This window comes from Musca autumnalis, unplaced genomic scaffold, assembly GCF_047663935.1.
Source record: "Musca autumnalis isolate F117 unplaced genomic scaffold, ASM4766393v1 scaffold_5, whole genome shotgun sequence".
Lineage (NCBI taxonomy): Eukaryota > Metazoa > Arthropoda > Insecta > Diptera > Muscidae > Musca > Musca autumnalis.
This window is the reverse complement of record NW_027412088.1, coordinates 97,775,146-97,789,398: the sequence shown is the minus strand read 5'-3', so window position 1 is coordinate 97,789,398 and position 14,253 is coordinate 97,775,146. Positions and strand designations below refer to the sequence as shown.

General features: G+C 39.4%; 1 protein-coding gene across 2 annotated transcripts in view; it reads left to right on the top strand.

The window, feature by feature from the left end:
- Positions 1-11,754, top strand: part of gem (transcription factor CP2 like gemini) — an 86,715-nt gene extending 74,961 nt beyond the window's left edge. Inside the window, exons 1-5 of one of the 2 annotated variants that reach the window (XM_073955984.1) lie at positions 5,122-5,259; positions 5,389-5,587; positions 5,666-5,784; positions 11,135-11,209; positions 11,308-11,754. In XM_073955984.1, coding sequence (XP_073812085.1) covers positions 5,390-5,587; positions 5,666-5,784; positions 11,135-11,209; positions 11,308-11,731 — 816 coding nt within the window. In that variant the 5' untranslated portion in view covers positions 5,122-5,259; position 5,389 and the 3' untranslated portion in view covers positions 11,732-11,754. Of the gene's footprint in view, positions 1-5,121; positions 5,260-5,388; positions 5,588-5,665; positions 5,785-11,134; positions 11,210-11,307 lie in introns of those variants that run through there. The other variant, XM_073955983.1, reaches the window with a different exon arrangement.
- The last annotated feature ends 2,499 nt before the right edge of the window (positions 11,755-14,253 follow it).

The window sequence follows — 14,253 nt, the reverse complement described above, 5'->3', positions numbered from 1 at the left end:
ATCCATTGATTGATGCGATGAGTGGGAAGTGGCGCCGTTTTGTTGAACGCAAATGTAGCCGAGATTACGAACTTCAATTTTAGACATCAAATAGTCGGTTATCACGGCGCAATAACGGTCGCCATTGACGATGAAGTCCTAACCGGCATCATTTTGAAGAAATAGGGTCCGGCGATTTCACCGACCCACAAACCGTTAATTTTTTTGGATGAAGTGGCAGCTCTTGAATCTCTTTAAGTTGCTCTCCTTCCCAAAAGTGGAAATTTTGTTTCTTTACATAGATATAAAGCCAGAAATGTGTCTCACCATTGAACAAAATTAGGCTCTAAACACACCCCCCACATAACGCGAATTTTCGAAATAAAGTTCAACGATTTGTAAGCGTTGTAAATGCATATGAAAAAACTCAAATTATCAAGTTTGACCTTGAATTCCTCTGCACCCCAAGTGCTGCCGGATGGGGACTAGGGGACCTTCTTCCTATATCTCAGCTGTGGCGTGCACGGACGACATGAATATGGCATTAGAATTTTCGATTGTTTGGGTCATGACATTCTACTCAGAGCTCACCTCTGCCAACCATATGGTAAACAGAGTGGCCGTAGATTTTGTAGCGGATATTTGCATGTTCCTCGCGTGGAAAAAATGATACGTTCAGTCAAATAAGAGTTCAGCCATTCACAACAGACATCAGGGAACGTACTGACACCAAGATGGTACAACCATCCGCATACGTTTGAGATCGGTGGAATATGGAAGAGGTGTATGTTAAACAGTTTCGGGGATATCACCCCACTTCCTGTTCACTCCACAGGCCTTTGACTTCTTCTTCCTGAATTCCACATGCGACTGGCGTCGTTACCCACCGTTTCAAACATAGCCGGAGGGTAGTCTTCGCAATCTCCTTAAAGAGCGTGGAGTGGTTGACAGTAACAAATGCTTTTTATAAGTCAGGCGCCACCAACACTGTCCTATCGCGCGGCTTGCTCTGGTTGAGTCATTGACAACTATGTGTGGAAACGGCGTGGGGCGCTGTTGTCGCGCCGTACTGCTACGGAATCCATGCTAATGATCGGCAACTAGATAGCCATTTCTGACGCTGGGGACAAGTAAATCTGAAAACTTTGTAAGATACACGATGATTTCGTATGATTTAGCCTTCCTGGTGACATTCGTAATATCATCCATTTTAAATTGTTGTGGTTCTTCCTCGGCAGGAAGAGATCTAATGCGACGTAGTGCTCTTTTGCTTTGCCCTGTCGATTAAAACCACTTGCACACCTTTTCGGATCAGCATAAAGAGGAACAACGTGAACGAGGCCCTATCTTCCTTTCTTGGAGGGTTTGAGAGTGACTTCACCGTTGACCAAAATTCACTTATTCCGGCTCTAATATTGCAACTCTTCAAATGATTTAACCACCTGTTCCACTTATGCTCACAAACCAACCTGTTAACTACCAGTGTCAGCTCCCTGACTCTGGAAGTCACTGGGGTTGGATCGACGAGGCTCATTACTCACATTTGCTAATCCCGTCGCCTCTGCTGGAAAATTTGATCTCACTTCGCGTATTCAACCAGCAAGTGGTGTATGGCGAGTGGCTGCAGCTACCGAACGTCAGAAGGGTTGGGCAGAACTCTAAAGGTGTGATAAATGTATTTGGTCTTCTGATGGAGACAATTATACGGATATGGTCTGATCCAAGACAAACGACGGGTTGCCTTCTGAAGTCATTTGTCATTTTTCACACATAATGGATATCTGACGGACTGTCACACTCTCCCCTAATTCTGGTAGGGAGTCTTCATTGACCTTGCAAAACGTAAGGCCAGCACTACACCCCTCTGGTTGTTTCCGAGGACTGAATGCCACAACTCACAATTTTAGGACTATAACTTGGAGTACAGCTATTTATCGGCGGGATGTATTCGTTCAGCAACTCTACCTAGATAGTTTCACATCAGACTGCTAACACCATACATTACATGTACGTGTCATTAGAGCCAGGCTGAACCGAGATAGATTGGTGCAATAGGATGGCTAATTCCCCACCTCCACTTCTGATGCGATTCCAAGCTTGGTTTCCTGCACCGCCGCGTCTTTAATATTCTTTCGACTCATGAAATCCACTATTTCCTTGATCTTACCTCGGAGTCCATAGCAATTAAATTGCAAAAAGGATTTTTTTTCAAGGATTGGAACAACAACGGCTGGAAGTTTGAATGTCGTGGATGCGGAAGTGACAAACTGAGCACATATAAATTTATCCAGGGTTTTCCTACGTCGCGGCACGAATCAAAAGAATCAGGAGCAGGCATTCCGGGATATGCTGCTCTTAACACAGAAAAACGATACAAATACAAACATGTGTACAATGAGGGGGCCGCTTGCTGGAACACGGGTGTTGTTTGGTTCCAGGTCAATCCGGTATGGAAAAACCCACCGCCGTGGAATTAAGGTGACAATGCTCCGCTGGGCATTATCAAGAATCGAATGCTCCAACTCATAAGGAGCGTTTAAGTCCCCTAGAACCAGTCGGTTATGACCTTACACAGGCGGCCTAATTTTGCGCCTACAACAGATTGCAACAAGAAAGCTAGTACTACAGCTACACCTCTGGTGATTTAAATCAAGGTATATAAGGTTGGATAGTAAGTCCAGCTTACTATTTAGTTTGCTGTCAAAATACCTTATTGTGATTTACAAAACAATGATACTCAAATTACAATAATCTATTATGTTTATTGCCAAAAGTTGTCTAACTGGTCGACGTGATGAAAACCCAACAAATTTTCGGAGTTATGTCCGGCCAACATATACAGACGAATCTCGATTATCATTATGATCAAGAGATTATAATTCATTCGACCAAATTTTAATTGACAAAAACAATGTACAAATGAATTGTTTGAGAACAGTTTCAATCTTTTGAACTTCACATTAAATTCTCAATTGGCTATTACACTGTGTGTAATTTTTTGTGTTATGGAAAATTAACCACATTCTGACATCGCAGCGTGATAGAAGACGAAAAATAAGAAGACACGTGTCTCGGCGTTTTTCCCTGTTACTTCGAATTTCGCGGTTATGGGCCCCCAAAGACCTGAGGCCTTGATGTCAAAAAGGACCATTTTGTCAGGCTCATATCTTCTAAACCGCTAAGAATTTTGGTTTACTCGTGGAGGCAAAGTTGTAGCTCTCATCTTAAAGAATAATAATTGTGAAGACATAAAATCCATTCAACCTTATCTTCAAGGCCAAAATCGTTAAGGTCAAGTTTCCGTTATAATTTTTTCTCAGATTTTGGCCTACAGATATCAAACCGATCAAAATTGAATCAAACAACCAACTACAAAAATGTACCTAAGATCTCAATAAACAACTTTCTAGAACATACGAACCCTGTAGAAATGGTTCTTAAAGGTCAAAATAGCAAAACAAATGCAGTTTTTATTTTCTTTTTTCGGTTTCTGCTCCATAAAAATTAAACCATTCAAAATTCAAAAAAACATTCAACCACAATAATGCAGCGAATATATCAGAATACAACTTTGTGGAACATCAGAGCCCACTACGAACTGTTCTTAAAGGTCAAAATAGCAAAAAACTTTAGAAAATATTCGATTTTTATACTTTTTTCTCCGATTCTGGTCCATAGATACCCAACCGTTCAAAATTCAAGAATACAAGCAACTACAAAAATGTACCTAAGATCTCAGTTAACAACTTTCTAGAACATATGAACATTCTAGGAGCGGCCCTTTAAGCTAAAAATTCCATTAGTTTTACTTCTTCTTTCCTGGTCAGGTCCGTAAATAACAAACCTTTCAAATTTTCTAGAGTGTTGAACAGTTTGTTATTTCCAGACCTGAGCATTAACCATAATATAATTGTTAGTGAATTTTGAACATGAAGGACCGTTCCTAGAATGTTCATATGTTCTAGGAAGTTGTTAACTAAATTTTTGTAGTTATTTTTATTCTTGAATTTTGCACGGTTCGGTATCTATGGACCAGAATCGGAGAAAAAAGTATAAAAATCGAATATTTTCTAAAGTTTTTTGCTATTTTGACCTTTAAGAACAGTTCGTAGTGGGCTCTGATGTTCCAAAAAGTTGTATTCTGATATATTCGCTACATTATTGTGGTTGAATGTTTTCTTGAATTTTGAATGGTTTAATTTCTATGGAGCAAAAACCGAAAAAAGAAAATAAAAATTGCATTTGTTTTGCTATTTTGACCTTTAAGAACCATTTCTACAGGGTTTGTATGACCTAGAAAGTTGTTTATTGAGATCTAAGGTACATTTTTGTAGTTGGTTGTTTGATTCAATTTTGATCGGTTTGATATCTGTAGGCCAAAATCTGAGAAAAAATTATAACGGAAACTTGACCTTAACGATTTTGGCCTTGAAGATAAGGTTGAATGGATTTTATGTCTTCACAATTATTATTCTATAAGATGAGAGCTACAACTTTGCCTCCACGAGTAAACCAAAATTCTTAGCGGTTTAGAAGATATGAGCCTGACAAAATGGTCCTTTTTGACATCATGGCCTCAGGTCTTTGGGGGCCCATAACCGCGAAATTCGAAGTAACAGGGAAAAACGCCGAGACACGTGTCTTCTTATTTTTCGTCTTCTATCACGCTGCGTTGTCAGAATGTGGTTAATTTTTTTCGTGTCGCACAGTGTTATTTAGAACTACTTACAAGAACGCGTATTTTTGGACTATAAATATATGAGAAAGAGTGCTACTTCATTATCCGGAAAATCAATTATCCGTAATTCCTCCGGTCCCGACCATTACGGATAATCGAGGTCTAATTCTATGTTGATTTCTCTCAGTGCACATTCTACAACTTTACGCCCAGTTGATTTACATTTCCTTTAGAACAAGTATTTTAGAGACGGTTTAAACTGGTTGGTTGGCTGACGTTGACTTTTTATTTTAGTTTTGTTGCTGTTGTTGTATTTTAGTACACATTTTACGTAAACTTTTATTAACCGGTTTGATTTAACTACTTTTGTAACAGAGTTGCAGGTTTTAAAGTCCACTGCTCTGCCGCAGCATTCCGCTGCATTTCATTGCAGTTTGAGAGAGAGAGCGCGAACGAAAGCAAGCAGAGAAGTTTGGAGACATAATAATGATGATCATAATGTTGTTTGAACTATTCTGTTGAGGATGAGACAATATTTCATTTCATTTTGTGTAAACAACATGAAGTGTTCTTTGTCTTCTTATTTATTTTTGCACCATAAGGTTTATATTTTCTGTTTTTTTTTTCAAATAATAATTATTGTTTTATAAAATATGAAAATTGTATTGAAAATAATAATAAAAATTGTAATTTTATTAACATAAAATTCTATCTTTGTTTTTTTTTTTTAGTATGAAGATGTGGCCCAACTCACCAGTTCATATCCCCAAATATGATGGCATGCTGCCCTATGCTGGCACATCGCCCAATGCCAATGCTGGTCCCATAGCCATAAACAGTGTCTCTTCAACCAATTCACCATCATTGAAAATTATGGACACAAATATGGTGGCAGCTCCAACGGCCATGGCCACTGATATTGATGAATATGTAAGTATGGGCGTTTTTATTTATAATATGTGGTATGGAATTGTTAATAACTTTTGTTTGTATGTTTTACTTGTTTAGAATTCCATTACCATAATGCCAGAATCCACACCGGTCCAGGTCACACAATGGTTAACGTATCATCGTTTAACGGCCTATCTATCAACATTTGCACAATTTTCGGGTGCCGATATTATGAGGTAAGACATTTTGATATGAAGTAAGAACTACTCCGAAAGTATTAAAAAAGATGATTATGGCAGCCCTGCTCAGAACGGTGAAATTTTTCAGTTTTTGTTGAAAAACAAGTTAGCGTATATTTTTGATTTTTTTTAGTTGTTTAATCTAGGGAACCGTTTTTGAGGACAGTAAAGTTCAAACATGAATGAAACATCGAAAGAAACTTCCAAAAATATTTGTTTCCTAATTTCTCTTAAATGGTATTTTGTTCTCTGTGAACAGGGCCGGCTTACACATATGGTTAGGGATGATTTTTTCTACAGAAACCACACTTATGAGCGGTAATTATTTAACACCATATGGAGCAAAACATTGATCTTGCCGCATATCGTCAGCTACGCACGAAAAGTTGTAATTCTATTTTTAGAAAATTTTCAGGAGGAAGAAAAGACATTCTATCGCTTTCTATATTAAAGGTTTTATTATGGTGGTAAAAACAGTATTCTTCGTTTATTTTTTGCGCTTCAATACCTGTATTTTGTTTGATAAAATTTCATCGCGTTTGGGAAATACTTGGATATCTTTGCACTTACGACCTTTTCCTCGTATAGTTTTGAATTTTTGTTGGAACTTACGACCTTCGAGGGCAGAGAAGTCATTCCAGGACAGAGAAGTCATTGTGGCTCGACTGCAGCAAATATTCGAAAAGAGAAAGCTGACCTCACACTCAAGTTCAACATCATGTATTGGATCGCGTTCTTCATGTTGTCATGGAATATGAACTCCATGAGTCGACTTAATCACCAAACATCGCGTTCTTCTTTGTGCGGATTTTGATGGACAATTAGCTCAAGGCCTGCGGTTCGGTTCCCATGTCAGCCAAGATCAAATTTTCGGTGTAATGTAGACAAAATTTTCTGAGTGTTTCAGCCATGTAAAGCTTCTCTGCAAGTGGTGTCGTAAGACACGCCGTTCGGATCGGAGATAAATAGTAGGTCCCTTGTCCCTTCTGGAATGTTTGTGGAACATTATTATTATACTCAATTGCGAACAACCGCCATTAATGATTAAATAGAGATTAATGAAACAGGCGGTGTTTGAAACAACATGCAGTATCTAAATCACACGGAGGCGGGTTCTACGATGTCGGATTGACTCGGAACCATACAACAGACGTGTTCCGGTCAGCGGCAACCACCTCAGTGTACACATGTTTGTTTTTATATCGTTTTTCTGTGTTGGGAGCAGCTACCCCGGCATGCCAGCCCAGGATTATTTTGGTCCGTACCGGGACGGAGGGGAAAACACAGGACACATCCGCATCCATCACACTCAAACTTAAGTGAGATGCAATAGAAGCGGATAGTGCGTGCATCTCAGGGGTTGTTCTGGACTCGTCCATGTGAGGGCGTACGACATGCTGCGTGAACACAGCTCCCAGTGAGTCGTCGTTGTCATCAAAATACACGACTCCCCCGCAATTCCCCCCAACAGCAGCCGCACACAAGCCGTTGCTGTTTCAATCGTTGGAAATGCATCCTTTTTGCAATTTAATTTCCATGGACTCCAAGGCAAAATCGAGTAAATAGTGGATTTTATGAGACAGAAAAGTATCATGGTCGCGGCGGTTCATAAAACCAAGCTTAACAACAACTGCAGCCTACAGCCTTGTGATGGTTACAACGTACTGAGAAAGGATCGCAGCAAAAGTGGAAGTGGGGGATTAGCTTTCCTATTGCACCAGTCTGTTCAATACAGACCTCTCCCGCTTGAGCCTTGCTCTAGTGAGGGTAGGGTAGCAATCAGGTGTGGAAACGTATAGTTGTTCTCAACGTATAAATCCCGTCATAAATAACTGTATTCCAGGTTAACATTAGCCCGCTTTTGGAAGGTCATAACCGTCTGGTCTTGGGGAACTTTACTGTTTATCATGAGTTGTGGCATTAGGACCTCGCCAATGACCTGAAGGGGTATTGTGCTGGTTGAGCAGATTGATAGCTCAATTTTTGCACAGTTTTTGAGGACGACCCTACCAGAATTAGCGGAGCGTGTCAAAGTTCGCCAGACATAACCATCGTGACACCTGGTCTGACAAATGACGTCACCTGGTGATCCGTCGTTTCTCTTGGTTCAGACCATATCCTTATAACTGTCTCCATCTGCAGACCGCCCGATTTCATCACCTTTGAACACCGCGCTTTCATCAATCATGGGAAAGGTAATTGGTCTAGTTTCAGATAGTTCACTAATCACCGCTTCAGAGATCTGCTCAACGCTTCTGAAGTTCATGTAGCAGAAAGAACGTTCCCAGACATCTGAACTGCAGCAGCCGCTCGTTATATATCTGCTGGTCGAATACCTGAAGTGAGACCAAATTTCCCGGCAGAGGCGGCGAGATTAGGAAATGAGCGTGAAGAGCTTCGTTGTGCCGACCCCAGTGACCCCAGACTCGGGGTGGTCGGTGAGAATAAACGGAACAAGTTGCCAAATCATCTGAAAAGTTGCAACATTGTAGCCAGAATAAGTGAATTGTGGGCAACGGTTAAGGTACTCTCGAACTCTGGAATGAGGGAAGATAGGACCTCAGTCACGTTTGCCGACGTTACGCTGACTGATCCGAAGAGGTGCGCAAGTCGTTTTAATTGACAATTTTTCGAGGAACCCGGCAGTGATAGGGCGAAGAGAAGAGTACTACGTCTTCTTCCTGCCGAGGTTGAACCACTACAATTTACGATGGATGATGTTGCAAATGCCATTAGGAACCCCAAAGCGTTGGGTCGTGATCGAAACTCCATAGTAATGCTGAAACAGCTGGTATCGATATCTCAATAAAGTTCCCATCCTGTTGCTAGCCCCCCCCCCCTCGTTATCGATGATTGGAAATTGGGCTGGGTGGTTCCGCTAATGAAGCCAGTAAGGATGCCAGCAAAGGTAAATCCTACAGACCAATTTCGCTTTTGTCGCCCGTAGCAAAGACCCTTGAGGCTATAGTCATCCCCAGCATCAGAAATAGCTATTCATCATCATGGGTTCCGTAAGCAGCAAACACGACAACAGTGCTTCACGCCATCTTCACACATATTAGTCGATGACTCAAACAGAGCAAGTCGTGCGATAGATCAGTGATGGTGGCGCTTGACTTATCAAAAGTCTTTGATACTTTCAAGCACTCCAATCTTTTTGAGGACAACGACCATACTACCCTCCGGCCAAGTTTGAAACGTTGGATAATTAATTAATTGTGTGGACGTCAGTCGTACATGAAATTCAGAAACAAGAAGTCCCAGCGCCGTAGAATGAGTCAGGTAGTTCCCCAAGGTGATGTGATATGTCCGGAACTGTTTGAGTTCTACCTCTCCTGTATTCCACCCTCCCCAGACGGCATTGAGGTCGTAACGTATGCGGATGATTGTACGATTTTGGCGCCTGGTACCTTCCCTGATGACATCTGTGAACGACTGAACTCCTATTTAACCGTATCTTACCACCTTTTTTCACGCGAGGAATATGCAGCTATCCGCCACTAAATCTACGGCCACTCTGTGCACCACATGGACGGCGCAAGTGAGAAGAGAGTTGAGTGTCGTGTTCGATGGTAGCAGAATTCCGTCCACAAACTGTCCCAAAATTCGACAGCACGTTCATGTTATCTGCGACAAACTGAAAATTAGGAACAAGGACCTCAAGTCGCTAGCCGGCAGAACTTGGGGTGCAGATAAAGAAACCTTGTTGACCACATATAATGCGATAGGTCGGTATGCGGCGCCAGTTTTGTCCGCGACTTTATGTGATACACAATGGAATAATATTAAAACTTGTAAGTATGCCGCCCTGAAAACAGCAACAGGGTGCCTCCTCATGTCTTCGGTAGATCATCTACATGAGGAGGCAAAGATTCTTCCAGTACAGCAACACATCTCATTGTGTTGCTTTCATTGCAGCACTTGCTCGGGTGTTACAGTGAGAGCCATCCCTATCATCATCTGGTGGGTAGGCCAAACACACTCAGGCCCATCAAAAAGGATTTTTACGTTCTAGAGAGGAAGGTCCCACGATACAGGTGAGAACCCCTAGATCAACAAGCACATCAAGCAGGTGTGAATAGCATTCACTCGGACGCAGTTGCTAAGGCTATAAGCAACTATAATGTGAATAAAGTCCTCGGATTGCAGCCCTCATCTATCGCACCTGAGGAGCGACAAACCAGAGTAGTTTTGATTACACTACGCTCGAGATATTGCAGTCACATGAATTCTTATAGGGCTAAGATCGATGGCAGCGTGTAAAACATCTGTCCAGCATGCGGCGTAGGCTCGCACAACACACTGCACCTTTTCAACTGCCCTGCCAAACCTACTCATCTAACTGCAGTAAATCTGTGGTTACATCCCATCGAAGCTGCCACATTCCTGGAAATGGAGATAGACGCAAAGTCAGATTGAGCAGAAGAATGAATACACAAACATACAATAATAAACACTGTTACAACAACAACAACTTGGGATTTTAGATGCGTCGACTACGATCTGGCGCAGGAAGCAGCAACGTAACTTCTATTGCAGTAGTCCACTCTCTATCCATTACATTTCACTGAAGTTAAATATGGTGTATGCGGACCTGCCCAACGGACAGATCCATGGCCCGGGGTTGTTTTCTATGCCGGCACGGACTAAAAGAGCTCGGAACTGGCATTGCAGGATATATTGCCGCTTCCATGGTGAAAGAAAAGTATACGAACACAAACACATAATTGTTGAGGTGAAGGCCCCTGGTCGAAGATTCCTCCTAGTCAATCCGGTCGCCGTGGGATTGTCTGGTATTTATGGTTCGTAAGTGGTTAGAAACTTATCCACTGAAAATTGTGGACATATGCCTACGTTTTGGTATAGCCGCCGTGTAACTACACCTTCCGATTTCAAGTATTTTGAATTTTTAGCTATATTTGCTTACCAAATTAGCAATAATTGAGTATTTGGTATTTCTATAGGTCAAAAATTTATACACCTAAAGTTTTTGGACATAGAAGGATATAGCCCATTTATAACAGTACCACCCGATTTAAATTTTAGTACGGAATATCCTATGGTAGAGGATATAAAATTTTCACTTCGACCCAACTTAGCGCTTTTTACTTTTTATTTTTACAGTCATGGGCTGAGGGTATATAGCTGTCGGCTAAGCCGACTGATTTACTTTAATATTATTATTGTTCAATTCGTTTAAACACACCGACAAATCCCAAGCCTTTCCGTAGGTTGGAGATTATTAGAAATTTGTTAATCATGTCTTGGGCTTTTACCGACTTCTTATTCCTCCTTAATTGTTTCATTTTTACCACATTAATTTCTTCCTAATTTTTATTTTTTGCAGAATGTCCAAAGAGGATTTAATACAAATTTGTGGTCTGGCCGATGGTATACGGATGTTTAACATTTTGAGGGCAAAGTAAGTTAAAAAAACACACACACAAATTGTAGCTCATTATGTGAACTTATTTATGATAACCAACAATTTATTTCTTCCTCTTCTTCTTTCCCTTACAGAGCAATCACTCCACGTCTAACCCTCTATGTTAGCTTGGATGGTAGCAATTATAATGCCATTTATTTGATATCGAACACAGCCAAGGAACTTTTACAAAAACTCTTTAAATTGCCGGGTTTCTATGAGTGTGTGGCCAAGAGTTCCTCTGCTTCAACGATGAATGGCAGCAGTGGTGGTGGTGGCATGGATAATACATCACCCTATCACAGCTGGGGTATGCATTCCAAATATTCGGGCAGTGGTTCAAGCATTTATAATGATGTCAATAATAAAAGTTTAATTTATATTAGTGGCCCATCCGGTATCCATGTGGCCATTACCGATGAGGTCCTTACCAATGAAATCAAAGATGGAAGTCTTTACGGTTTGGAAGTACAAAATGGAAAAGTTGTCATGAAATTAGTGAACAAAAATGAAATTTAAAGAAAAGGAAATACAAAACAAAAGACAAGATTGAAAGAAGAAAATTTATTATTATTATTTTTTATATATGTATGTATAGTAAAGAAAGTTACATATATAATATATATACACAAGCACAAACAAAATTGTTAGAGATATTAAAAGCGCACAGAATTGTAATTCAACTTTCGAAATCAAATAGAATGCAGCGGGATTTTTTTATAAGAAGATTCCAGAACAAATTTGATTGAATTGCCAAAAAAAACCTTTCTTTGTTTTTGAAGAATTGGTTGACTTGATTTGAAGCAAAAAATCAATTTAATAAATTTCAAAATCAAGGGGCTGATAGTAAAAAGAATTGGTTTACAAATCTTTTTAGGGCTAGATTATATAAAAAAATTTCAATCTAACGAATTCGATTGAGATACTACCAAACTCTTGTTAGTCCAGATCTACATTAGGGAAGTTTTTGCGCCAATTTTCAGTTTGTCGGTGAGAGAGGATGTTGAGAGAAGAAGAGTTCCCATATGCCTCGCCTCTCTCACAAACAAACTTGCAATTGCCGCAAGGAAAAATTGCCTAAGGTATTTCAGTAGTGGAATTCTGCAACTCATTTTATGAGTTACTGACTCGGTCAAATTAGAACGGAAAATTATGAATGAAAAGTTTCAATAAAAGTTGACAACGTTGTTGATATCGGTAGGGCAGCTTTATTTTGGTTGTAAACTTATCGAACATTTTCATTAATTACCGAAATTATGAGCATTTTAATTTTACAGATTTTTGTCGGTAAAAATGAGTTGCAGAATTCCACTACTGTAGAGCGATTCTCTAACCCATTTTTTAGAATTACGGACAAAAATCGGTGACATTAAAACGCAAAATTATGAATGAAAAGTTCTAATAAAAGTTGACAACACTGTTGCTATCGGTAGAACTTCACGACAACTTTTTATTGGTCGTTAACTTACCGAATAATCTCGTTAATTACCGAAATTATAAGCATTTTAGTTTTACAGATTTTTGTCGGTAATTCAAAAAATAGAGAATCGCAAGTTAAAAAAACTATTTTAATTATTATTATTATTTTTTTTTTTTTGAAAATTGTTTTTATATAAAGAGGAGATTGGTAGTAACTGACTTGAATTCGTATGATTAGAATTTAACGGCGACAGGCGATACAATGATGTTCTATTTGTATTTCGTTTTGTAAATATTTGAAGAGATAATTCGTAAAGAAAATCTAATCCAAGCCCTTGTAAATGATCATTCAGTGTGAAAAGTTATGGAAATAATTTATGTCCCAAAAGCCAAGCATTGAGTTTTGAAAGAATTTCTAGAATTGGCATGAGATTTATTTAAAAAAATATATCTAAACTCGTCCCTTTTCAAAAATTAATCTATTTTTGATATTTTGTTAAATAAAATTATCTTAAGATTACTATTCCAAACTGCTTGGTTCATAAGTATTTCAATATTTGAACTATGTGCCATCAGAATTTGTATGTATAAGAAAAACGTTGTCCGAATTATGCTCTTTGCCCTGAATGACCTTTAACAAGTAATAATTTAATATAAAAACCAGTAAGGAAAGGATCAAAGTCGGGCGGGCCGACTATATGATACCCTACACCACTGTGAATATGTAAAATATAAATCGGAGCTATATCTAGATCTAAACCGATTTTGATATAATTTGGCACATTTATTTCCAGACCGAATTCAGTCACACATTCCAAATATCATTGAAATCCGACTTATATAGCGTGTTTGGAGCAGCAAATACGCGAAATCGGCCGAAAATATATATGGGTGCTATATCCAAATCTGAACCGATTTCGATATAATTTGGCACATTTATTTCTAGACTGAATTCAGTCACACATTCCAAATTTCATCGAAATCGGAAATATATAGCGTGTTTGGTACAGAAAATACGTGAAATCGGCCGAAAATATATGTGGGAGCTATATCCAAATCTGAACCGATTTCTATATAATTTGGCACACATATTTCTATACCAAATTCAGTCAAACATTCCAAATTTCATTAAATTCGGACGTATATAGCGTGATTGGTACATCGCATACGTGAAATCGGGCAAACATATATATGGGAGCTATATCCAAATCTGAACCGATTTCGATATAATTTGGCACATTTATTTTTAGACCAAATTCAGTCACACATTCCAAATTTCATCGAAATCGGACATATATAGCGTGTGTGTTACAGAAAATACGTGAAATCGGCCGAAAATATATATGGGGGCTATACCAAAACTTGGACCGATATAGCCCATCTTCGAACTTGATCTTTCGACGGCTAAAAAAATGGTATTCCCAAATTTTCAGCGAAATCGGTCAACAAATGCGACCTGTATGTTGCGAACGGACGGACGGACATGCATAAATCGACTCAGAAAGTGATTCTATGTATATCCCTAGAAGGAACTATGGGTCTATCTCGCTTCCTTTTGTATGTTACATACAAATGCCCTAACACATATGTAATACCCCTTACCACATAGTGGTGTAGGGTAT